This window comes from Hemiscyllium ocellatum, chromosome 7, assembly GCF_020745735.1.
Source record: "Hemiscyllium ocellatum isolate sHemOce1 chromosome 7, sHemOce1.pat.X.cur, whole genome shotgun sequence".
Taxonomy (NCBI): Eukaryota; Metazoa; Chordata; class Chondrichthyes; order Orectolobiformes; family Hemiscylliidae; genus Hemiscyllium; species Hemiscyllium ocellatum.
This window is the reverse complement of record NC_083407.1, coordinates 21230857-21256358: the sequence shown is the minus strand read 5'-3', so window position 1 is coordinate 21256358 and position 25502 is coordinate 21230857. Positions and strand designations below refer to the sequence as shown.

Sequence of the window (25502 nt, the reverse complement as noted above, 5' to 3'; positions counted from 1 at the left end):
CAAATCTAAAGGCCAAACTTACCCATCTCCCCTTTCTAAATATGCTTTTTCATCTAATCAGATGAGATTCCTGTTGAGCTCAATGCAATATTTATGTGCACCATATTAGTTCAAGGCAACCAATGATTATTGCAAATGCTACAAATGAGAACTGCAACAAAAGTCGCTGGAAAAGCTCAGCAAATCTGGCAGCATCTGTGAAGATAAATCAGATTTAACACTTGGGTCCAGTGACCCTTGCTCAGAATAATTATTTCTTATCGCACTTAACAAATCTAATTTGAATTCCAAGATAACATTTGAGGAAAGTTAAATCCTCGTGTACCAAATTTATCACTTGATAAAATAACACAATTCCTTGAACCAAATAGGTATAATGCTCTAAATATGAACATTGCCTTTAATGAAAGTGCATCAAGGAAATCTAGTGCTTTTTAGAGTGCTACACAGGCATTTTAATGGAGAAAAAAAGCCAATGACATCACGTACTCTCATGATTTTCTGCAAAACATGTTTCTCCCAGTCAGGTTTAAGGGACCCAAAATATCTAGTGACAGACATAACATACAATCATGCCAAATGCTGGAAATCATATTAGAGTTATTCAATATAAATTAGACAAGAAACAAGAAAGACAACAAAAAATAAATCCAAGGTATATAACTGTTTAAAATATAATTCCATGGAATATAATTTCTGAGGGCAAAAGCTATAGGAAGGATTGTTTTGGCAGATTTACAGAAAACTCAGACTGCAATTCTGAAGCATCTTATAAGACATACCACATGAATTTTATAATAATTTGCCATATAGACGGTTATGAAATCTGCAAACAAACAACTAAAGACTGCTGGATTCGTAGGTAAATCAACAGAAATGCTCTCTGTCAATTTGGTTCAAAGCTCTTTGCAAGTAACATTGAAATTGCCCAATAATTAAGGTATAAACATTGTGTTTGCATTGTAATGAAAAGTGATTTGAGAAGGCAGGCCCCAAGCAGGAGTTCAAGGCCAATTCATTTTGGTCTAAGGGAACAGATGACACGTTGTGACAACATGGGAGTCAACGTATAGGTATTGGAACATACATACATTTGCAGCGAGAAAATTAGACACAAAGTCAACAAGCAAGCATTGAATAAATGGGAAATTATCAAGTGAGTGTTCTCAGTTCTGTAAATGTCACAGCTGAGAATGAAGAACCAGCAGTAAACATCTTCGAGCTTTGGTAGAGGGCGCTAAATGACCTATTTTTAATGTTACAGGTAGCAGTCAAAACACACTTGCCTAGATTTTCTGATGACAAATTAATTGCTTCTGCAGCATAGATGAGATGCACATCAGGAAACTGTGGAATCCTTGGTAGAAAGAAAGTCGTATGGAAATTAGAGGAAATTATACAAAGTACATAAGATCTGATTGGTACCCATTCTGACAGATGAGAGTTCGGTTCAGCAGACAGTCACGGATTGCAGACTAGTTGCTGGTCATGAAATAGAAGCAAGGACTCAGAAAGGGTCTTCAGATAGGATGAATGTAAAGTCAGGTAAAATGTATGGCCTGGTGGTTAAACAGAGATTAAAATGAGAGAATGGGTTTGCATGCGTGAGGCAACATGGCTTTGTGTTTGTTGTGCCATTATGTTGCTGGTGAGGAGAAACAGTGGATTGCCAGGGCTTGTCTGTTTGCACATTGACCTTTCAAAGCTGGTGCAGGCATGAGAGATGCGGGTCTTTCAATGGATACCCACTGAGTGGCAATTTGTTCTGGGAATGACAAATGATAAAATGGGGCTAGAAGTGAATGCAAGAGATGAAATGGGAGGGGATACATGGTTAATGAGGTAAGATATGATGGGATCATTCATTAGGCCTCTAAAAATACACAACATAACTTGTAATTAGTCAAAAAGACAATGGAAATTTAAGACTCCAATTGTCAAAAATACCCAATGCAGTTGGGTCATTTTCCAAAAAAAGTTACACAATTAACTTGTCTAACTCTTCCTGGATAACTACAAAATTGATTCCTCCCCACATACCATTCCTCCTTCCTCCAGCCCTTATCCCCAACCACCCACCTCCCTCATCACCATGGACCTTGACTTGACAAGCCCTCTCCCCTCAGCATCTGACATGCCCAACAACAATTCGATCCCCCTTTGAGACCCGACCCTACTCCTCACCTCTTGGACCCAACAGCCACTCCTCTCCAAAAGCAATGATCCCCTCTACAGCCACCAGACCTGATCTACCTACCATCCCAAAGGGACTCACAACCCTGCTGGACATTCCCCCCTACCCTACCATCCTAATTTATCATTTACCTTACATAGGAACTGCTAAAGTGGTTGTTGGTAATGTTGGACATTTAAAAATTAAGGAAAACAGCAACTACTGCAGTGAAAAAGAGAGTGGGTTTGATTTTCCTCAATTATCTTGCACAAGAAGGTTAAAGTTGTCAGGTTTAAAGTATGAGTAAAAATAACCAGTAACACATTTTCAGCTCAGGTTTAAAATATGCCCATTGTTTCTAAAGGAGTCCTAATAGGAATTCCATATTAGAAAAATGGAACTGTTTATTAAATGTAAAGAAAAAGTCGTCGAGTTGCAATCTGACGGTGACTGTCATCTCTCAAAATCATATGCGTGAAATTCAGGCGAACATGCAACCTCTATACTAATTAGGAAATTTAATTCTGTATGGTGGACAAAAGTATGTAGGGGAAAAGCTCTGGCAAGCAGGCTTGCAGAAGGCATTATTGAAAAGGTATTAACTCTCATCAGGCACAGGCATTGTACACTGAAAGTTACAGGAAGGCCAAGGCTTCAGTACAGCTAAAGTATCCCCAATGTAGCTCCTTCGAGTTGAGGATGTTGGATATTTCGAGATTGCAGCCAAATGCTTTGAACTGTGGACAATTCGGGTCAAAGGAGGTCATGACTCGCTTGGAGTGGGACAAAGTGGTGCAAGCAGCAGCAAAATCATATTTTCCTTCTGTTTTCTTTTAGAGGATTTGAAAACATCTCTGTGATATCTGTACTCCTAGATGTTTAGCAATGAACTTACTGAAATTTCAATAGCAAAAGGGTACGAAGCAAACTGTGGAGAGAAGCCAGAGTTAATGTTTTGGATCGAGTGGCCCAAAATGTTAACTCTGATTTCTTGCCACAGATGCTACCAGACCTGCTGCACTTTTCCAGCAATTTTTGTTTGATTTCCAGCATCTGCAATTCTTTGAACTTTTAATTACGCACTAAGCAAACTGATGGAGCTCAAGCTGACAAGTCTCTAGGTCCAGATTCTTCATCCTGGGGTTTTAAAAGAAGTAGCCAATGAGGTAGCATGTGTATAGCTGTTAACCTTCCAAAATTCTGTTGATTATGGACATGTGCCACTGATCGAAAAACAGAAAATATATCCCTCTATTCGAGGAGGAAGAGGGGCAGTAAACTGCCAGCTATAGGCCAGTTAACTTCATGTCTCTTGTCAGGAAAGTATTAGAATTGATCACTAAATAGATTATAGCTGAGAACTTAAAAACTTAAGGTAATCCAGATAATCAGCATGTTTTTTGAAAGGGAAATCAAGTTCAAACAAAGTATTAAATTGCTTCAGTATGTTACTTCTTCAAAGATAAGGGACAGCCTGTAGATGTACTAAAGAACATAGATCAGTACAGCACAGAACAGGCCCTTTGTGGTGACACATGACTCCTTTCTCAGCTATAACTCTCTAGCCCTCTATTCCCTGTCTATTCATGCATCTGTCAGTTAAGATGCCACTTAAATGTTGCTGAACATATTATATTTGGATTTTTAAAAGTTACTTGATAAGGTGCCACAAAGGTTATTGCAGAAAAATGTTTACAATGTGGCAGGTAATCTATTAACATGGATCGAAAATTAATTGGCTAGCAGCAAATACAGAATGTGTATAAATGGGTCTTGTTCTGATTGGCAGGAAATGAAAAGTTCAATGAGGTCTGGAGTTTGTGTTGGAGCTCAATTTTTTACAATTTACATTAATGACTTAGATGAGGGGAGTATGAATTCACAGATGAGGTTTGATAGTTATGAAGACGACTTGAACATTATGCAGATGAATATAGGAAGGTTAAGAGAGTGGACAAAAATCTGGCAGGTTTTGTTCTTAAGCATTCACAGGAAATGGGCATTGTTGGTTACAAAATCATTTATTGTCCATCCTCAATGTATGGAGAGGTCTATAAGAGTCAGCCACAGTGCTGTGGATCTGGAGTCACATGTAGGCCAGACCATATAAGAGTGGTAGTTTCCTTTTCTGAAGGAAATTCATGAACAGATGTTTTTTTTTCTGACAATCGACAATGGTATTGTGGTCATCATTAGACTATAGATTTCAGATTTTTATTGAATTCAAACTTCATCTGCCATGGTGATATTCAAACTCTAGTTCCCAGAATAGTTTTAAAATTAGGACAGTGAGGAGAAACATTTTCTCTCAGAACTGAGGGACTTTAGAATTCTGCCTGTGAATTGGGATTATTGAACATTTTTAAGGCAGAGGTAGATAACCCTTGCTAGGTAATGGCATCAAAGGTCATTAGGATAGATGAGAATGTGGAGTTAGAAATAGACATAGCTCAGCAAAAGTCTGATTTATAGCAGGGTAGACTCGAAGGACCAAATGGCATGCTTTTTTTTTGTATCGTATGTTTTTAAGTAACTGGACTGGAGTCACATAGTGACAACGAAGCACCTAAACAAACTGTCTAGCACACTAGTTTTAATGCATTTTACTCAAATAAAATTGGTGCATGGAGATTATAAAAGGCTCCTACGTTTGATTCACTCGATTCAAAGTACTCTAGTTGTACATATAAACACTAAGCAGCTTAAAAAGAAAGACTTAAGATGCACTGTATTACGCAAGAAAGACTGAAAGAGACTAATGCGACAATTTGTGGGATTCCTTTAAATTAACTGCTCACTTTGTTTGGCATAATGAAAAGAACATCTCTGGTGTAAGGCATCATCTGTAAATGATAAGTACAACATCTATGTCAGCTGAAATCTACAGGGATAACTAGACCAGACCTTTTTTCCCACTGATTGCTTGAAAAGCTGGTGGAACCAGACTCAATAGTAACTTTCAAAAGAAAATCAGATTAATACTTAAACAGAGTAAAAGTGCAGGGCTCTGGGGAAAAGGCTGGGTGGGGAAAGAAGCACGAAGAGATACTTATTTCAGACAGCTGGCGCAGACATGATGGGCCAAAGAATCTCCTGCTGCATTATTTGATAAAATCTAATCACTTATATGCAAAATCAAAATAACTAAAATCTCATGTTAGAACATCACATGTATAGAGTTAAGGTTTCAAGCAGCCTTGTTAAACCTGCATAGTACTCTAGACAGATTAATTTTGATGACCACATTTAGGTCTGATCACAAATGCAAAACGCACACATCTCAGTCCTGGAAGTGAATTGAAAGAGCCACAAGACTGCTTGTTGCTGAACTCACAAAGCTCTCCTTACACCCATTTCCCTTTTTTTTAAACTTTTTAAATAAAGAACACATGTATGTTTTCTAATTACGATTTATGCAAGAATGTCAATGATAACATTATCCGGAAGTCAAAATGGTTGGTATGCATGTGTAGACACACCTAAATCAGGTGCCCACAATAGGACAGGCTGCAGGAAGATTCTGTGGCAGTGGCATTAGCACATTCTGTGCACAGTGATGTCATCTTCAGTGCATACTCTGCTGATAAGGGAGTCAGGAAGGTGAAGCTGAGACAGAGGCCATAGTAAGAACAAGAACCAAGTTGAGCACTTTGACTACGTTGAGGCCATTTTCTGTCACTTTAAAAGAACAAAGAATAGTCCAGTACAGGAACAGGCTCTTCAGGGCACCAAGACAGCACCAACATATGATGCCTTTTTAAACTAAACATTTTCTGTCTCTATGTTGTCTGTATCCCATTATGCCCTTGGTCCCATTTTTGGGAAATATATTCCAAATCCTCTGCCTCCACTGTGTCTGCTCCCAGGAGGACCAGTTCCACCACAGAACACACCAGATGGCCTCCTTCTTTAAAGACTATAATTTCCCTTCCCACGTGGTTGAAGATGCCCTCCAGCACATCTCATCCACGTCCTGCGCCTCCACCCTCAAACCCCACCCCTCCAACTGCAACAAGAACAGAGCTCCCATGGTCCTCACTTTCCACCCTACCAACCTCTGCATAAACCGTACCATCCACTGACATTTCTGTCATCTACAAACGGACCCCATCCCCAGGGATATATTTCCCTCCCCAGCCCTATTCGCTTTCCACAAAGACCATTCCCTCCATGACTACCTGGTCAGGTCCACACCCACCAACAACCCACCCTCCCCTCCGACCCCCACCCCTGCTACCGCAGGAATTGCAAAACCTGCGCCCACACCTCCTCCCTCACCTCCATCCAAGGCCCCAAACGAACCTTCCCCATCCAAAGTTTCACCAGCACATCCACCAATGTAATTTATCGTATCCATAGCTCTCGATGCGGTCTCCTCTACATTGGGGTGACTGGACGCCTACTCTCAGAGTGTTTTAGGAAGCATTCTGGGACACCCGCAACAATCAGCCACATTGCCCCGTGGGCGAACATTTCAACTCCCCCTCCCACTCTGCCGAGGACATACAGGTCCTGGGCCTCCTCCACCACCACTCCCTCACCACCCGATGCCTGGAGGAAGAACGCCTCATCTTCCACCTCAGAACACTTCAACTCCAGGGCATCAATGTGGACTTCACCACCTCATTTCCCCTCCTCCCACCTTACCAGAGTTCCAACCTGCCAATTCAGCACCATCCTCATGACCTGTCCTATTTGAATCTTCCTTCCTACCTATCTGCTCCACTCTCATCTCTGACCTATCACCTTCATCCCCACCTACATCCACCTATTGTACTCTTAGCTACTTTCTCCCCAGCCCCAACCTCCTCCCATTTACCTCTCCACCCCAGAGGCTCTCTGCCTCCTTCCTGATGATTTGGAGTTAAACCTGTTGGACTATAACCTGGTGTTGTGCGAGTTTTAACTTTGTACATCCTTCCTGATGAGAGAATCTAATCTAATCTAAAAAAAGGGCTTTTGCCCGAAACGTCAAATTTTCCTGCTCCTCGGATGCTGCCTGAATACTGTGCTCTTCCAGCACCACTTTAATCTAGACACTGATCTCCAGCGTCTGCAGTCCTCACTTTTGCCTATTCATCTATTTGTCAAGGTGCCTCAGTATTAATATTGTATCTGCCTCCACCACCTCCTCAGGCAGCACATTCCAGGGACTTAGCACCTTCACTGTAAAAAAAACTTGCCTCTCACATCTACTTTAAACTTTCCCCCTTATACTTTAAACCTATGTCTACTAGTAATTGATATATCTATCCTGAGATAAAGACTCTGACTATCCATTCTATTAATGCCCCTCAATTTTGTAAAGTTCCCTCACCCTTTGACTTTCAAGCAAAAACAAACCAATTTGTTCAATCTCTCTTCTTAGCTAATACCCACCAAACCAAGCAACATCCCGGTAAACTTTATCTGTACCTTCTCCAAAGCTGCCATATCCTTCTGGAACTATAAACAATATTCTAAATGTGGCCTAACTAAAGTTCTATACAGCTGCAATATGACTTGCCAATTTTTCTACTCTATACCCCAACCAATGAAGGCAAGCATGTTAGATGCCTTCTTGATTACCTTATCAACTTGTGCTGTCACTTTCAAGGAACTGTGGACCTGTTTGGCTAGATCCTTTGTATGGTGATACTCTTAAGGCTTCTGACATTTACTGTACAATTCCCTCCTGCATTAGATCTTCCAAAATGCATTTGTCCAGATTAAACTCCATTTGCTAATTCTCCAGCCAAGTCTTCAACCTATCTATATCCTGCAATCTCCTCTGTCAATCTTCCTCACAATTTGCATTTCCCCCGATCTTTGTGCTGCCCACAACCTTCTAATCAGATCACTTACATTCTCCTTCAAGTCATTTATATACATTACAAACAAATGGGTCCCAGCACTGATCCTTGCAAACACCGCTGGTCACAAATCTCCGATCTGAAAAATACCCTTCCTTCCATCACTACTCTATAAATAAACCAGTTCTGCATCCATCTTTTCAGCTCATCTGATGTGACCTCATCTTTTGTATCCACCTGCCACAAGGAACCTTGCCAATGGCTTTGCTTAAGTCTATATGGACAACATCTACTGCCTTGCCCTCAATTACCTTTGTCACTTCCTTAAAGTCCAAGTTTGGGAGACACAACCTTACCCACACAAAGCCATGCTGCCTATCACTAATAAATACATATTTTTCTAAGTGTGAGTAAATCCTAACCCTAAGAACCACCTTCAATAAATTCCATACTATTGACCTAAGGCTGACTGTCCTGTAATTTCCCAGATGCTCAGTTGCCCTTCTTAAACAAAGGAACAACGCTAGCTATTCTACAGTTTTCTGGAACCTCTCCTGTAATTAAAGAGGGTACAAAGATTTCGTACATGGCCCCACTAATTTCCCCAATGCCTCCCTCAGCATTCTGGATGGACTATCAGGTCCTGGAGACCTGTCTACTTAATGTTTATTAAAATGTCCAACACCTTTTTTAGATTGAAATTCTCTAGAATATCAATACACACCTCCCAAGACTCTCTATCCACCACGACTTCTCCCTTGGGGATAATTACCGACTGTAATTATCAGTTAAGGACCTCGCTCACTTCCCCCGGCTCCATGCTTAAATCTCCTCCTTCGTTCTTGAGTGGACCTACCCTTTTCCTTAGGTACCCTCTTGCTCCTTATAATATATCTATACATAAATATCTGTAAATGCCTTAAAATTTTCCTTAATCCTGTTTGTGAAAGATATTGCATGACTTCTTTCAGTCCTAATTCCTCATTTGAGTTTTTTTTTAGATTACTTACAGTGTGGAAACAGGCCCTTCGGCCCAACAAGTCCACACCGATCCGCCGAAGCGCAACCCACCCATACCCCTACATTATCCCTTACCCCTTACCACTATGGGCAATTTAGAATGGCCAATTCACCTGACCCACACATCTTTGGACTGTGGGAGGAAACCGGAGCACCCGGAGGAAACCCACGCAGACACGGGGAGAACGTGCAAACTCCACACAGTCAGTCGCCTGAGTCGGGAATTGAACCCGGGTCTCCAGGCGCTGTGAGGCAGCAGTGCTAACCACTGTGCCACCGTGCCGCAAAGTTCTTTCTGCTATTTTTGCATTCTTTGAGGGCTCTGCCTTTATTCAGTTTGCTAAACTTTATTTATCCTCCTTTTCCTTTTTGATTAAGTTCTCAATTTCTTTTATCATTCAAGGTTCAGAAAACTTGCCATCCTTATCCTTAATTTTCACAGGAGCATGCTGGGCCTGAATTCTAATTAATGTAGAAAGAACTATGGATGCTGGAAATCAGAAACAAAAACAGAAATTGCTGGAAAAGCTCAGATCTGGCAGCATCTGTGAAGAAAAATCTGTTGATTTTTCAGGTCTCGTGATGCTTCCTCTAAACCCTAATCAATTGCCTTTAAAAGATTTCTGCATGCCAGGTGTGGACTTACCTTCAAACAGGTGCCTCCAATCTACATTGCCCAGTTCCTGCTGAATATTGTGGTAGTTAGCCTTCCCCCAGTTTCATCAAAGGAAAATTCTTATCCATTTTCATTTGTAACTTAAAACTGTCAGATATACGGACACTGTTCCCAAAATGCTCCACCAGTGAAACTTTGATTACCTGCTCTGGTGTGGCTCCTTCCCTCATTGAACTATGTGCAAATGGTTTCAAAAACTCCATCCTGGACACATCTAACAAATCCCACCCCACCCAAGCTCCTGGCATTAAACAAGCCCATTCAGTATACAGAAAGTCACCCACCACAATTAGCCTATTGATTTTACATTTTTTCATAATCCACATCTGTTCCATCACCCGCTGGCTGTTGGGAGGCTAAAGTGCAATCCCAAAGTGACTGCATTCTTTTTATTCCTGAGCTCTACCCCTATGGCCTTGCACAGGAGAACTCCAAGGTGTCCTCCCGAAGTACAGCTGTGATCTTTTACTTAGTTAGTAATGCAACTCCCCACCTCATTTTGTGGACCTTCTCTATCATGCCTCAAACATGCCTCTTTCAACCAAGTCTCTGTAATAGCTACAACATCATTGTTGGATGTATCAATCCAATCTAAGTTCATCTGCCCTACCTGTCACAATCCTTGCATTGAAATAAATATACTTCAAGCTGTCAGTCCTACCGCATTCAGTAACCTCCATCAGTTTTTCCTCTAGTCTCGGTCTCTTCCTCAGCCACTTTACCTGCTGCCTACTACTCTAGCTCCCATCCTTGTCACACTAAATTCTCCCAGGTGGCATTAATAAACCTGCCCTCCAGTTTAGGTGCAACCTTTCCTTCTTGTACAGTTCCCACCTGCCCCAGAACACCATCTGAATGATCCACATGCCTGAAGTCCTCCTTTCTACACCAGCTCTTTAGCCACATGTTTAACTGTTCAATTTTACTATTCTTAGCTTCACAGTGTGGCACAAGAAATAATCCAGAGATTACAATCCTAGAGTTCCGCATTTCAACTTCCTACCTGACTCCCTTGCAGGACCATCCTCTCTTTCGGCCAATGTCAGTGGTACCAATATGGACCAAAACCTCTGGCTGCCTACCCATATTCATCAGAACATCCTGTGCTCACAGACATCCGGGACCCTAGCACCAGGGAGGCAATACACCATCTGAAGTCTCGCTTGTGGGCACATAAATTTCTACCTGTGCCTCTAAATATAGATATAGAGTCCACTACCACTACTGATGTACCTGAGCAGCTCACGCAACCATTTCAGAGGGCAGTTACATGTCAACGACATTTCATGATGTGGAGGATTAGATTAGATTAGATTCCCTATTGTGTGGAAACAGGCTCTTCGGCTCAACAAGTCCACAATGATCCTCGAAAGAGTAACATACCCAGATCCATTTCCCTCTGACTAATGCACCTAACACTATGGGCAATTTAGCATGGCTAATTCACCTGACCTGCACATCTTCAGATTGTGGGAGGAAACAGAGCACTGGGAGAAAACCCACACAGACAGTCGCCCGAGGCTGGAATCGAACCTGTGCCCTTGGCGATGTGAGGTAGCGGTGCTAACCACTGAGCCAGCGGTGCTAACCACTGAGCCACCGTGCCTTCCTGAAGGGGACGGTGTTGGACTGGGGTGGACAAAGTTAAAAATCACACAACACCTGGTTATAGTCCAACATTGGAGCAGTGCTCCGAAAGCTAGTGCTTCCAAATAAACCTGTTGAACTATAACCAGATGTTGTGTGATTTTTAACTTTAACCATATTGTCAGACAGACCAGATTAGAATGGCAGATTTTCCTTCCCTAAAGATTTTGTACTATAATTATCAATGGTTTCATGGTTATCATCAGTAGTTTTATGTAAGGTTGTGGATTATAAGTCCAGGAACAGTACCTCTGTGCAACCACCCTCACCTTGCACAATAAGACACCCCAAGCACTTCACAGAAGTATAAGATTACAACAATTCTTGAAATATCATCGAGCTGCAAAGAAACAAAGGCGTAACTCAAATCATGGGCAAAGTGCATTATAAATGAAATTTGTTGTTTTGCCAGTGTTCAAGGCCAATGTTTTAAGGGAAGACAGATGAGAATTTTTTAAGCCATGGGAGATGTGATCCAAGGGATGATTTTTAAATCGTATTTGACAGTAAATTACATTGACAAAGAAAGTAAATAAAAATTAGTCAAACAGCAAGTAGGGAAAAAAAAATGTTTAAATAGGAAAAGACAAATTTTAGGATTGATAGGAGTAAATAATTTTTCATGCAGAGCAAACCATTATATAAAAGACTCTCAGATACAGTACTGGAGAAAAATAAAACATGGAACTGCTCACATAATATGATGTTGCCAAAAGTCAACTTATGTTCCTCTAGGTAGAGGAACTGTGGCTAAATTTTTTCACCCATGATTATCTCAATGTAAAGTAGAACAATGTTATGTTAGTGTATTCTGAATATTCTTCCTGAGATTTAATTAAAATTCTTTGACTCGACTTACTTGTTGAGAAAACATTCTTGGTTGAACATAATATATACATTACCTCATAATTTAAGGCTATTAATTTTCAAATAGATAATTTTATGACTCTACAATTTCTTTAACAGAAGATTCCAAAGGGGGAAAGAAAGCGTCTCTTTAAAACAAAATTGTGAAACAACAACTTCCTTTCCCTGGAAAGCCTTTAATGTGGAATAAGGTGCTACAGTGAAGTATCAAAAAAAAGAATGTCAGCCAAAGAAAGATAGATTAAGGAAGGGTGATCAAAAGGCTTTAACAAAAGCAGGTCTTAAAATGGGAGGTAGAGAGCTCTTACCATGGAAAGTAGTTGATTCGTACCCTGCCCTTGTAAATTACAATTCCACTTGACAGCACACCAATCATAATTTCTGTGTTGCTTTGATCCTTAAAAACAGAATAATTTCACATCAAATTGTGTATATTTGCCTCTAGATGTATTATCGTTCATCTCATTAGTAAAACTATGAAATTATCAAAATTCCAGTGACGTGAATCAAGGCAAACCTGTAATAACATTTTATTTTTGAGGTCAGAGATAACATTCTCAATAATAGGTAATTAAACACCATGAAATCTCAGGCCTTATCGCTACTGAGGACGCTTGCTTCAACATGCAGCATCTCTGAACTGTTGTCTTTATGAATGCTGAATAAGAATGCTGTTGTAGGTAGGACGTTATGAAACTTGAAAGGGTTTAGAAAAGATTTACAAGGGTTGGAGGATTTGATCGATAGGGAGAGGCTGAATACACTGTGGTTATTTTCCCTGGAGCATTGGAGGTTGAGAGGCAACCTTACAGAGTATAAGATCATGAGGGGCATTGAGGGGGTGAATAGACAAGTCCTTTCCTCAGGGTGGGTGAGTTCAAAACTAGAAGGCAGAGGTTTAAGGTGAGAGGGGAAAGATTTAAAAGGGACCTAACAGGCAACTTTTTTTATGCAGAGGGTGGTGCATTTATGGAATGAACTGCCAGGGGATGTGTTGGAGGCTGATAAATTACCATATTTAAAAGATAGCTGGATGGATATATGAATAAGGAGGATTCAGAGAGAAATGGGCCAAATGCTGGCAAATGAGACTAGATTTATTTAGGATATCTGGTCAGCATGGAAGAGTTGGACTGAAGTGTCTGTTTCTATGCTACTTATCTCTCTGAGTTTACGAATATACGTCCAGTGAAGAGAATAGAACTGGAAGCAAATAGCTCCCTATTAATGTAACTGACTATACCCTTCATAATGCCAACTTGCTCTGGGAGTAACAACAGGACAAACTTAGACTACCTCAACGTCAAATCCAAGAAGCAACAGCTGCATAAAAGAGATCCCAGGAATCTGGATGGACACATGAAAAGGAAGGGTTCAGAGGAATATGAGCCAAGTGCTGGCAAATGGGACTAGGTCAGACTGGGCTGTCTGGTGGCATGGACAAGTTGGACTGTTTCTGTGCTGTACATTTCTATGAGGTTAGATTACCTGTTGGAATATTGCATGCAATTCTGGTCTCCTTCCTATCGGAAAGATATTGTGAAACTTGAAAGGGCTCAGAAAAGATTCACAAGGATGTTGTCAGGGTTGGAGGATTTGAGCTAAAGGGAGAGGTTGAATAGGCTGGGGCTGTTTTCTCTGGAGCGTCGGAGACTAAGGGGTGACCTTATAGAGGTTTACAAAATTATGAGGGGCACAGATAGGATAAATAGACAAAGTCTTTTCCCTGGGGTCGGGGAGTCCAGAACTAGAGGGCATAGGTTTAGGGTGAGAGGGGAAAGATATAAAAGAGACCTAAGGGGCAACGTTTTCATGCAGAGGGTGGTACGTGTATGGAATGAGCTGCCAGAGGATGTGGTGGAGGCTGTTACAATTGCAACATTTAAGAGGCATTGGGATGGGTATATGAATAGGAAGGGTTTGGAGGGATATGGGCTGGGTGCTGGCAGGTGGGACTAGATTGGGTTGGGATATCTGGTCGGCATGGATGGGTTGGACTGAACAGTCTGTTTGTGCTGTACACCTCTATGACTTTATGACTCTGTGGGGTCCCATCTGAAAGAGGAGATGTTAGTCAACAGTTCCCAAAACGCAGGGTGTGACCTCAAATATAAGCAACCATGTTCACCACTAAAGAATTGCTTTGTAAAACTGAGAGAATCAAATTAACAAATCCAAATTAAAACACCAGGCATTTTATATTCATCAGTATTTCAAATCAGGATTAGGGGCGGCACGGTGGCACAGTGGTTAGCACTGCTGCCTCACAGCGCCAGAGACCTGGGTTCAATTCCCGCCTCAGGCGACTGACTGTGTGGAGTTTGCACGTTCTCCCCGTGTCTGCGTGGGTTTCCTCCGGGTGCTCCGGTTTCCTCCCACAGTCCAAAGATGTGCGGGTCAGGTGAATTGGCCATCTAAATTGCCCGTAGTGTTAGGTAAGGGGTATATGTAGGGGTATGGGTGGGTTGCGCTTCGGCGGGTCGGTGTGGACTTGTTGGGCCGAAAGGCCTGTTTCCACACTGTAAGTAATCTAATCTAAAGTAATCTAATCAGGATGTTTCTGAATCTGGAAAATTTAACACAGCTATCCAAAAGTGTTGATTATCACGGGTATATTATCTCCTTTTTGATTTTTAACCACATACGTGTCTTATATAGTCAGTGGTCTAATTAAAATACACACCACTGGCAATGGGTTAAGATACTTGAATTTTAGGTTAGAACATAACTGCATTATTAAACCTCCATCTACGGAGCTCAGGTCCAACTGTTTCTAAAACTGCCATGAAAAGTATTGTGGGTATCACATTTTCCTAAATAAGATTGTTTCCAAGTATAAATCTTAGCTTTCTTAAATACAATGATTGTGCTTGAGGCAAGGTGGCTTCACAATAGCCTAATAACCATCTAACTATAGACAGGTGACTTGCCAAGATCCAAATTTGGTTAATCACATTTCTGTTTGGTAAAGTCAAAGAAAAAAAGAAAAAAAAGCTGTTAGGCTCTTGTATCTCAACATTCATATCAATGCTATATAATGCATGTACATCTTTAACCTCTTTTGCTTGCATTTGTTGAGGAATGTTGAAGCAAACAGCACTTTATTACTGAATTAAATATTTGCAAAGTAAATATGTGTGATACACTTTATTGGTAATGCTCTAATGAAAACAAGCCAGTTTGAATTATAATTAACACGGGCTTAAAATGATGCAGTTGTAGCTACATCTGTGGCAATTTTTATTGGACAACACTAATCTAACAAAGAATTAATTGCATGGAGAGTCACCAATTTACTGTTTTGTGGTTCAACATACTGGTAAACCAAAATTAATCATCAATCAATGTAACTTGACCGTAATCTCTCCCTGAAGCATCACACCAAATATCATATAAAGCATCCTTCATTTTGGCTGACTGAAAGTTGAAGGACCAAATAAATACAGAAAATTTATGCTTGCTCTGCCACTCGACATCATGACGGCTACTCATCCAAATGCAGAACCCTGTTCTCACTTTCTCCCCACACCTTGTATCCTTTTAGATACAATAATTATATCTAACTCCTTGAAAAGATTCAATAACTTGGCCTCAACTGCATTTTGTTACAGAGAATTCCATAAGCTCACCAGTCTCTTGGTGAAGAAACGTCTCATCTTGGACCTAAATGGTCTAACCAATATCATGCCAATGTGACCCCTGGTTCTGGACTCACCAGTCTTCAAAAACATCCTTCCTCCATTTACACCGTCTAGTTCTGTTAGAATTTTATAGGTTTCTGAGAGAGCCTCTTCATTCTTCCAAACTCCAGTGAATGCTGTTCTAACATTTCCAGTCTCTTTTCATGTATCAGTCATGTCATTACAGGAAGCAGTTTAGTAAACCTTTGTTGTACTCCTTCCATAGCCAGGACATCCTTCCTCATAAGGAGACCAAAACTACACACAATACTCCAGATATGGTTCACCAAGGATCTGCACAAGTGCAATTAGACATCCCTACTCCTGTATTCAAATCCTTTTGCTATGAAAACAAACTTCCCATTTGCCTTCTTCATCACCCGCATGCGTACTCTCAGCAATTAGAAAGATCTTTCAATTCAGCTCATGATCACACTATTTAGCAGAGTTGGTAAGCATATGAACACTTAGTAGGTGACGCACAAATTAACTTGACAAGTGTAATGTTTTAAATTAACTGAACTTTGCAGAGTAAAGATGAATGCAATTTTTCTTAATGGGATATCAGGAAGACAAGTGAAAGGACCAGATTTAAACTTACCCTTGCGTAGTGCAATTCAACTCCATATAGTTCTAAGCTTCGTGCCGTATTTAGGTAATTAAATTCTGATTCCGCAGGAGAGAGTCCTCTGTTTTTTTTTTAAAAAAAAGCACATTTATATTACACAGTCAAACACAAATGTTACAAAACATTAAAAACAATATTGACTGGAATAAATAGAATATGGATGATAACAACTTACTTGTGTTGCTGATGCAATTTTGCTATTTCTTTTTCAAAATCTTGAGGCTGGTTAGAGATAAAGGAATAATCGGCGAGGTAGCCTGGCAAGTGCTCTGATATGTTGTAATCTCCTAGTTCAGCTTCAAAAATAATCAATTTCAAAAATTAGAATTTGTCCCAAACTAAGCAGTTATAAAGATAATATAATTGACATTGAAAAACAATAATCACCAAGGCGAATGGAATGCTGGCCTTTATGTCTTAAGAACTGGAGTATAAGAATGCAAAAGTTATACTATAGTTATATATAACCTCAGTTAGATCCCACCTGGAGTACTGAGAGCAGATGATTGTGACTGGATTTGTTTTGATTTTTTATTGTTACATGTATTTAAGTAAAGTGAAAAGTTTCATTTCACATGCAGTATAGGCAGAGCATGACATACAAAGATCATAGAGCGAATGAACAGAGCGAGTAATACAAAATTAAGGCTGCAAGATTAACATTAGATTTGAAATCTGAGAGATCCATTCAGAAGTCTAATATTAGCAGGAAGCTGTTCTTGAACCTGTTGTACATATGTTTCAGCATTTGTATCTTCAGACTGACAGAAGAGGTTACAAGAGATTGTAACTGGGGTGGGAGGGGTCTTTGATGATGTCAACTGCCTTTCCACAGCAAAAAGTAGTGTAGGTGGAGTCAATTGATGGAAGGTTGGCTTGCATGATGATCTGGGCTGTGTTCACAACTTTCTGTAGTTTCTTACACTCCTGGGCAGAGCAGTTGCTGTAGCAAGCTGTGATGATTCTAGGTAGAATGCTTTCTATGGTGCATCTGTAAATGTTTGTGAGGGTCCTTATGGACAGTCAAATTTCCCTGGCCTCCTAAGGAAGAAGATGTTGATGCATCTTCTTGACTGTTGCATCCAAGTGAGTGGTTCAAGGCAAATAGTTGGTGATCGTCACTCTCAGGAATTTGACACTGGACCATCTCCACCTCAGCTCTATTTATATAGATATCTCTTCCTTGCTTCTTGAAGTCAAGAATCAGCTGTTTTATTTTCATAGAATTCCTACAGTGTGGAAACAGGCCGTTCGACCCAACCAGTCCATACCAACCTTCCGAAGATTAACCCACCCAGACTCAATCCCCTATCCTATATTTTAACCATGACTAATGCACCTAACCGACACATCCCTGAACACAATGGGCAATTTAGCATGGTCAATTGATCTAACCTGCATATCTTTGGACTGTGGGAGGAAACCAGAGAACCTGATGGAAACCCACACAGCCACTGAGAGTATGTGGGAACCCTGGTACTGTGAGGCAGCAGTGTTAACCACTGAGCCACTGTGCTGATCTTGCAGTTTTGTTGACATTAAGGAAGAGATTTTTATGTTGGTACAACGTCATCGAGTACTCTTTCCCGTATTCTGTCTTGTCATTGTCCGATACACAGCCTACAACAGTGGTGTCGTCAGCAAACTTGTAGATGGAGTTCAGAAGAAATTTGGCCACACAGTCATGAGTGTATAGAGAATATAGTAGGGGATTGAGTACACATGCTTTGAAGATTGTTGACGATTGTTGTGGTGGAGATACTGTTGCCTATCTTCATTGGTTGCGGTCTGTGGGTCAGAAGGTCAAGGATCCAGTTGCAGACATAAAGTTAGAGAGATGTACAGCACAGAAACAGACCCTTCAGTCCAACTAGTCCATGCCAACCCGATCTAGTCCCACCTGACAATACTTGGCCCAAATCCCCTCCAAACCCAGTTGTACCAGTCTCCACCACTTCTTCTGACAGCTCATTCCACCCTCTGCATGAAAAAGTTGCCCCATAGGCCTCTTTTATATTTTTCCCCTCAGTCGCTAAACTTATGCCCTCTAGTTCTGCACTCACCCTCGCCAGGAAAAAGACTTTGTCTATTTATCCTATCCATGCGCCTCATGATTTTATAAACTTCTATAAAGGTTTTTGGTATGGAGATTAGTTTGGTTGGGATTATAGTTTTAAAGGCAGAGCTGTAGTCAACAAGTAGAATCTCATGTTCCAGGAATGAATGTAGGGCTAGAGAAATGGCATCAGCAATGGACCTGTTGCACCAGTAGGCAAATTGTAAAGCATTGAGCCAGGTTGGGAGGTTACAGTTCATTAACTTCACTAACACCTTTCACCTTGACCTCAAATTCACCTGGATAATCTCTGACACCTCCCTTCCCTTCCTGGACCCCTCCATCTCTGGTGACTGACTAACAATGGTCATCTACTACAAACCCACGGACTTCCACAGCTACCTGACGACACCACCTCCCACTCTACCTCTGTAAAAACGCCATCTCTTATATTCCCAATTCCTCTGCCTCTGCCACATTTGTTCCCAGGATGACTAATTCCATTATAGAAAATTCCAGATGGCCTCTTTTTTCAAAGACCACAATTTTCCCTCCCACATGTTCAACAATGCCCTTCAGCGCATCTCCTCCACTTCACGATCCTCCGTCCTTGAACCCCACCCTGTCCGACACAAAAAGGACAGAAACCACTCCCCCGTGTCTTCACCTTCCACCCCACTAACGTCTGTATACATTGCATTATCCTTTGCCACTTCCGCCACCTACAAACCAACCCCACCACTAGGGAGATATTTCCCTCCCCACTCCTATCATCGTTCCTGACAGACCTTTCCTTCCGCGACTCCCTTGTCAGATGCACGCCTCTCCCCCACCTTATCCCAGTCCCAAGCCTCTAATTCGGCACCTCCTCTTTCCCTGTCCATTGTTTTTCCCATCTATCCGCTCCACCCTCTTCTCCGACCTATCTTCTCCCCCACCTTCACCTACCTAATCACACTCTCAGCTACCTTCCCCCCCCCCCCCACCCCCATTTATCTCTCAGCATCCTCAGCCAACAAGCCTCATTCCTGATGAAGGACTTATGCACAAAACTTCTGTTCTCCTGCTCCTTGGACGCTGCCCGACTTGCTGTGCTTTTCCAGCACCACACTCTTGACTCTAGAGTTGGTGTGGGCCATGACTAACCTCTCTTCATAATTACAGATGTCAGAGCCATCGGGCAATAGTCACTGTGGCACCTTACATGTATTTTCTTTGGTACCAAGTTGATAGTTGCCCTCTCGAAGCAGGTGGGAACTTCAAATTGTAGTAAGGACAGGTTAAAGATGTCAGTGAATACTCCTGCCATCTGGTCCACCTAGGATCTGAATGCATGGCTGGGGTATCCATCTGGGCCAGTCACTTTACATGGGTTCACTCTCCAGCAGATCGATCTGACACCTGCAGCAGTGACTGAGAGAACAGGTGCATCCCAGGCTGTTGGGGTAGGTGACACCATTTCACTGATCTTCTTTATCAGCCAAGTGTAAAATCCCGCGAGGGCATCAGAGGGGGTTGTATTTTTGTCAACTATTTTGTTCTGCTTCATTTTGTAGCCTGTTATGTCATGGAGGTCTTGCCAAAGATGGTAGGTGTCCATGAGGTTCGCCCAGCTACCTCACCTTCAATGGATATATTGGTCTTGGAGGAACTACAACATAGGTTTCCAACAATGATACCTGGACTTCAGGGGTTAAGTTGAGCAAAGCTTATAAAAACTAGGTCTGTATTTTCCAGAACATAGATGATTAAAAGGTGGTCTCAAAGTCTTCAAACTTTGAACAGAAAGAGAGTCAGGGTAGATAAAGACAACTAATTCTTCTAGTTGAGGAGGCGGGAACTAGGGGGCACAGTTTGACAATTAGGAAGCATCCCAACAAAGGGTGGTAGAGGTTTGGAATGGCCTTCCACAAATAACCGTGGATGCCAGATTAGTTGTTAATTTTAAATCTGAGATAACCCCCCAGACGTGATCGACGATGCCCTCCACCGCATCTCCTCCACTTCCCGCTCCTCCGCCCTTGAGCCCCGCTCCTCCAACCGCCACCAAGACAGAACCCCACTGGTTCTCACCTACCACCCCACCAACCTGCGCATACAACGTATTATCCGCCGCCATTTCCGCCACCTCCAAACGGACCCCACCACCAAGGATATATTTCCCTCCCCTCCCCTATCAGCGTTCCGCAAGGACCACTCCCTTCGTGACTCCCTTGTCAGATCCACACCCCCCACCAACCCAACCTCCACCCCCGGCACCTTCCCCTGCAACCGCAGGAAATGTAAAACTTGCGCCCACACCTCCACACTCACTTCCCTCCAAGGCCCCAAGGGATCCTTCCATATCCGCCACAAGTTCACCTGTACCTCCACACACATCATCTATTGCATCCGCTGCACCCGATGTGGCCTCCTCTATATTGGTGAGACAGGCCGCTTACTTGCGGAACGCTTCAGAGAACACCTCTGGGCCGCCCGAACCAACCAACCCAATCACCCCGTGGCTCAACACTTTAACTCCCCCTCCCACTCCACCGAGGACATGCAGGTCCTTGGACTCCTCCACCGGCAGAACACAACTACACGACGGCTGGAGGAGGAGCGCCTCATCTTCCGCCTGGGAACCCTCCAACCACAAGGTATGAATTCAGATTTCTCCAGCTTCCTCATTTCCCCTCCCCCCACCTTGTCTCAGTCGGTTCCCTCAACTCAGCACCGCCCTCCTAACCTGCAATCCTCTTCCTGACCTCTCCGCCCCCACCCCACTCCGGCCTATCACCCTCACCTTGACCTCCTTCCACCTATCCCACCTCCATCGCCCCTCCCCCTAGTCCCTCCTCCCTACCTTTTATCTCAGCCTGCTTAGCTCTCTCTCTCTTATTCCTGATGAAGGGCTTATGCTCGAAACGTTGAATTCTCTATTCCTGAGATGCTGCCTAACCTGCTGTGCTTTGACCAGCAACACATTTGCAGCTGTGATCTCCAGCATCTGCAGACCTCATTTTTTACTCGAAAATCTCAGATTAGGCAAAGGTATTAAGATATATGTGCCAAAGGTAATTATATGGAGTTAGGCTACTGATCAGCTATAATCTAATTGAATAGCAGAACAGGCTCGAGGGGCTGAATGGCCTGATCCTGTTCCTATGTTCCACAACAAAAACTAAGAGGCACAATTCGAAGGGGGGGGGGGGGGAGGTGTATGTGTGTGTGTGTTTTGGGAGGGGCGATGGTAGCCTTGAGGTTTGTGGATGCAGATTATTGACAGTGGCAGGACATGTAGAGAGGGTACTAAGTCGAGTCTACAGTATTCTTGGCTTTATTAATAGGGACATGGAGCACAAGAACGAGGAGGTAGTGTTGAACTTGTATAAGATACTGTAGTATCTTATAGTTCGTGCTTAGCTGGAGCACTGTATTACAGTCCTGAGTAGCATATCACAGAAGGGCATGAACGAATTGGAGACAGTCAGGAGCAGTTTACAAGAATGGCTCCAGCGATGAGAAACTTCAGTTATGAGAATAGATCAAATAAGTTAAGGCTGTTCTACTTTCAAAGAAAGCGACTGAGGAGAGACTTAGAGATTTTCAAAATCATGAGTGGGTTGGGTAGAGTGGATTGGAGAAACTATTCTCACTTGCAAAAGGAATAAGAACAAGGCCACATTGATTTAAATGTGATCTGCAAAATAAACAAGCATGAAGTGTCTTTTTTCACTCAACAAGTAGTTAGGGCATGGAATGCACTGCCTGGAAGTGCATTCAAGAGGGTATTAGATGATAATCAAATAAAAACAATGGGCATGGATAGGAAGAAAATGTGGGAAATTGCCACTGGTAATTATGCTAATTTAATGAGGTAAAAACAATGACTGCAGATGATGGAAACCAGATTCTGGATTAGTGGTGTGGAAGAGCACAGCAGTTCAGACAGTATCCAAAGTGCAGCGAAATCTCGCTGCACTTTGGATGCTGCCTGAACTGCTGTGCTCTTCCAGCACCACTAATCCAGAATGCTAATTTAATGAACCAGTGAGGCATGATAGGCTGAATGGCCTTCTTCTGTGGCTCTGTGTTAAGTGATGGAAAATTTTCATGAAACATTTTTGTGCAAATCGCATCACTCACTCCCATAGAATTTGGTCACTGCAAAGGTTTTGCTAAACAAACTTAATTGGTGAGATTTTAATCATGGTAGCATCACTAAATAAAGAAACCTTACACTCGCACTCAGACAAAAGGGGCCATGGGATAAATTCAGTAAGTGGGTGACTTAGAGTCATACAGAATGGAAACAGGCCCTTCAATCCAACTCATCTATGCAGCTAAGATATCTCAATCTGACCTCATCCCATTTGCCAGCATTTGGCCCATATCTCTCTAAAACCTTCCTGTTCATTTACCCATCCAGATGCCTTTCAAATGTTGTAATTGTACCCACCTCTACCACTTCCTCTGGCAGCTTATTTCATACATACACCACACTCTGCCTAAAAAAAGATACCCCTCAGGTCCTTTTTAAATCTTTCCCCTTTTACCTTAAAACCTACGCCCTCTAATTTTGGACTCCTCCACACTTGGAGAAAGACCTTGGCCATTCACCCTGTCCATCCTATCTACAAAGTCACCCTTAGCCTCTGATACTCCAGGGAAAAAACATCCCAGGCTTTTCGGCCTTTCCTTATAACTCAATCTATACAATACCATTATAAAATCTTTTCTGCGCACTTTCAAGTTGAACAACATACTTCCTGTGGAAGGGCGACCAGAATTGTATGCTGCATTCTACAAGTGACTTCACCAATGTCCTGTGAGCCACAACATAATGTCCCAACTCCTCCTCAATATTCTGATCAATGAAGGCAAGTTGTCAAATAAACACTAATTCATTACAGACCTGGGATGGAAATTGGAACCTTTGCTGCATACGTAGATCACCTAATTGCTGTAAACCCACCGACTCGCTGAATTCCTTGATGTGTTGGATGGTGAGAATAACTAGGAGAAAGCGAGGACTGCAGATGCTAGAAGTCAGAGTTGAGAGTGTGGTGCTGGAAAAGCACAACAGGTCAGGCAGCATCCAAGGAGCAGGAGAATCGACATTTCGGACAGTTTCTGGATGAAGGACTTATGCCTGTAATGTCGATTGTCCTGCTCCTTGGATGTTGCCTGACCTGCTGTGCTTTTCCAGCAACACACTCTCGACTGGTGGGAATAATTGCCTAATTTTGATGAGTGTATCCAATTTTCATATTAAGATGGTACAGATATTCGTTTTTTAGAATATGAACATAGAACATTACAGCGCAGTACAGGCTGTCGGCCCTCGATGTTGCACCAATCTGAAGTCCATCTAACCTACACTATTCCATGTACAACCATATGCTTGTCCAATGACGACTTAAATGTACTTAAAGTTGGTGAATCTACTACTGTTGCAGCAAAGCATTCCATACCCTTACTACTCTCTGAGTAAAGAAACTACCTCTAACATCTGTCCCATATCTATCACCCCTCAATTTAAAGCTATGCCCCCTCAGGCTCGCCGTCACCATACTTGGAAAAAGGCTCTCCCTGTCCACCCTATCTGACCCTCCGATTATCTTTTATGTCTCTATTAAGTCACCTCTCAACCTTCTTCTCTCCAACAAAAACAGCCTCAAATCCCTCAGCCTTTCCTCATAAGACCTTCCCTCCACACCAGGCAACATCCTGGTAAATCTCCTCTGCACCCTTTCCAAAGCTTCAACATCCTTCTTATAATGCAGTGACCAGAACTGTACACAATACTCCAAGTGCGGCCGTACTAGAGTTTTGTACAGCTGTAGCATAACCTCATGGTGCCAGAACTCGATCCCTCTATGGATGGAGTAACTATGAAATTCATTTTAAGTTATATTTTACTGTTTTACAAAACTGGTTTGGACAAAGCACAGAAAGATATGCAGCACAACCAAGAAGGGAAAAGACAAGTTAAACAGTGTGATTAACAAATGGAGCTAACTCGATCGCTTATGTTATAGAAAACAGAGGTCAGCCTTTTGTAAAAAAAATTGTCTAAAAACTTTCTACAGCATAAATATAACTCATTTATAACTAAAGGAAATAACTTTATAACTGAACAATATCAAGTCTAAGTTTGGAGTTTGATCTGTAAGGAATTAGGTGAATGGGGAAGGGGTTTGTTTGCTTGCATTTGCTATCACTCTTCCATCCATCTTGCCCTCTAGCCATTGCTTCTTACTCCACTACAGGGGTAGGAGCTGGGAGACAAGCCACAGCAGTCTTGCAACACTGAGTGGTCATGGAGTCAATGCTAGATCTTTTGCAAAAATAATGTATAACTTTAATTCAGGCACTATTTATACAGACAACGTGCTTGTCAACATTTATAAAAACACAAGATGCAAGCTAACAGTATACATATTACTAATATTATTCAAAGTTAGCCCAAGTAAGTGACATAAATTTGGTTTATAAGTTGGGGGCGGCATGGTGACTCAGTGGTGAGCCCTGCTGCCTCACAGCACCAGGGACCCAGATTCGATTCCTGCCTTGGATGACTGTCTGTATGGAGTTTGCACATTCTCCCTGTGCGGGTTTCCTCTCTCAGTCCAAAGATGTGCAGGTCAGGTGCTATAGTTAGGGGAATTTGTCTGGGTGAGTTACTCTTCAGACGGTCGGTGAGGACTTGTTGGGTCGAAAGGCCTGTTCCAGAGGGAATCTAATCTAAATTGCACAGGAATTAAATAGAACGCTAGTCGGAGAGTTTTAATGTTATCTCAATGGAAGACTAGATTTATATAGATTCCAGAATTAACCAAAATTTCAAAGTAAATGAAATCAACAAAACTGGTAGAAAAATTATTGCATACAACAGTAACCACACGATGGAATTATGAGATGACGTGGAGATGCCAGTATTGGACTGGGGTGTACAAAATTAAAAATCACAACACCAGG

At 42.0% G+C, this 25502-nt stretch overlaps 1 protein-coding gene across 3 annotated transcripts in view; it reads right to left on the bottom strand.

Annotated features, from left to right (window-relative positions):
• The window catches only part of ptpn4a (protein tyrosine phosphatase non-receptor type 4a), a 439903-nt gene that overhangs the window by 129518 nt on the left and 284883 nt on the right, over nucleotides 1-25502 (bottom strand). For all 3 annotated transcript variants that reach the window (XM_060827024.1, XM_060827026.1, XM_060827025.1), the window contains exons 8-10: nucleotides 16659-16779; nucleotides 16457-16544; nucleotides 12484-12572 (exon numbers count right to left, since the gene is read on the bottom strand). In XM_060827024.1, the coding sequence (XP_060683007.1) occupies nucleotides 12484-12572; nucleotides 16457-16544; nucleotides 16659-16779 (298 nt within the window). The remainder of the gene's footprint in view (nucleotides 1-12483; nucleotides 12573-16456; nucleotides 16545-16658; nucleotides 16780-25502) is intronic.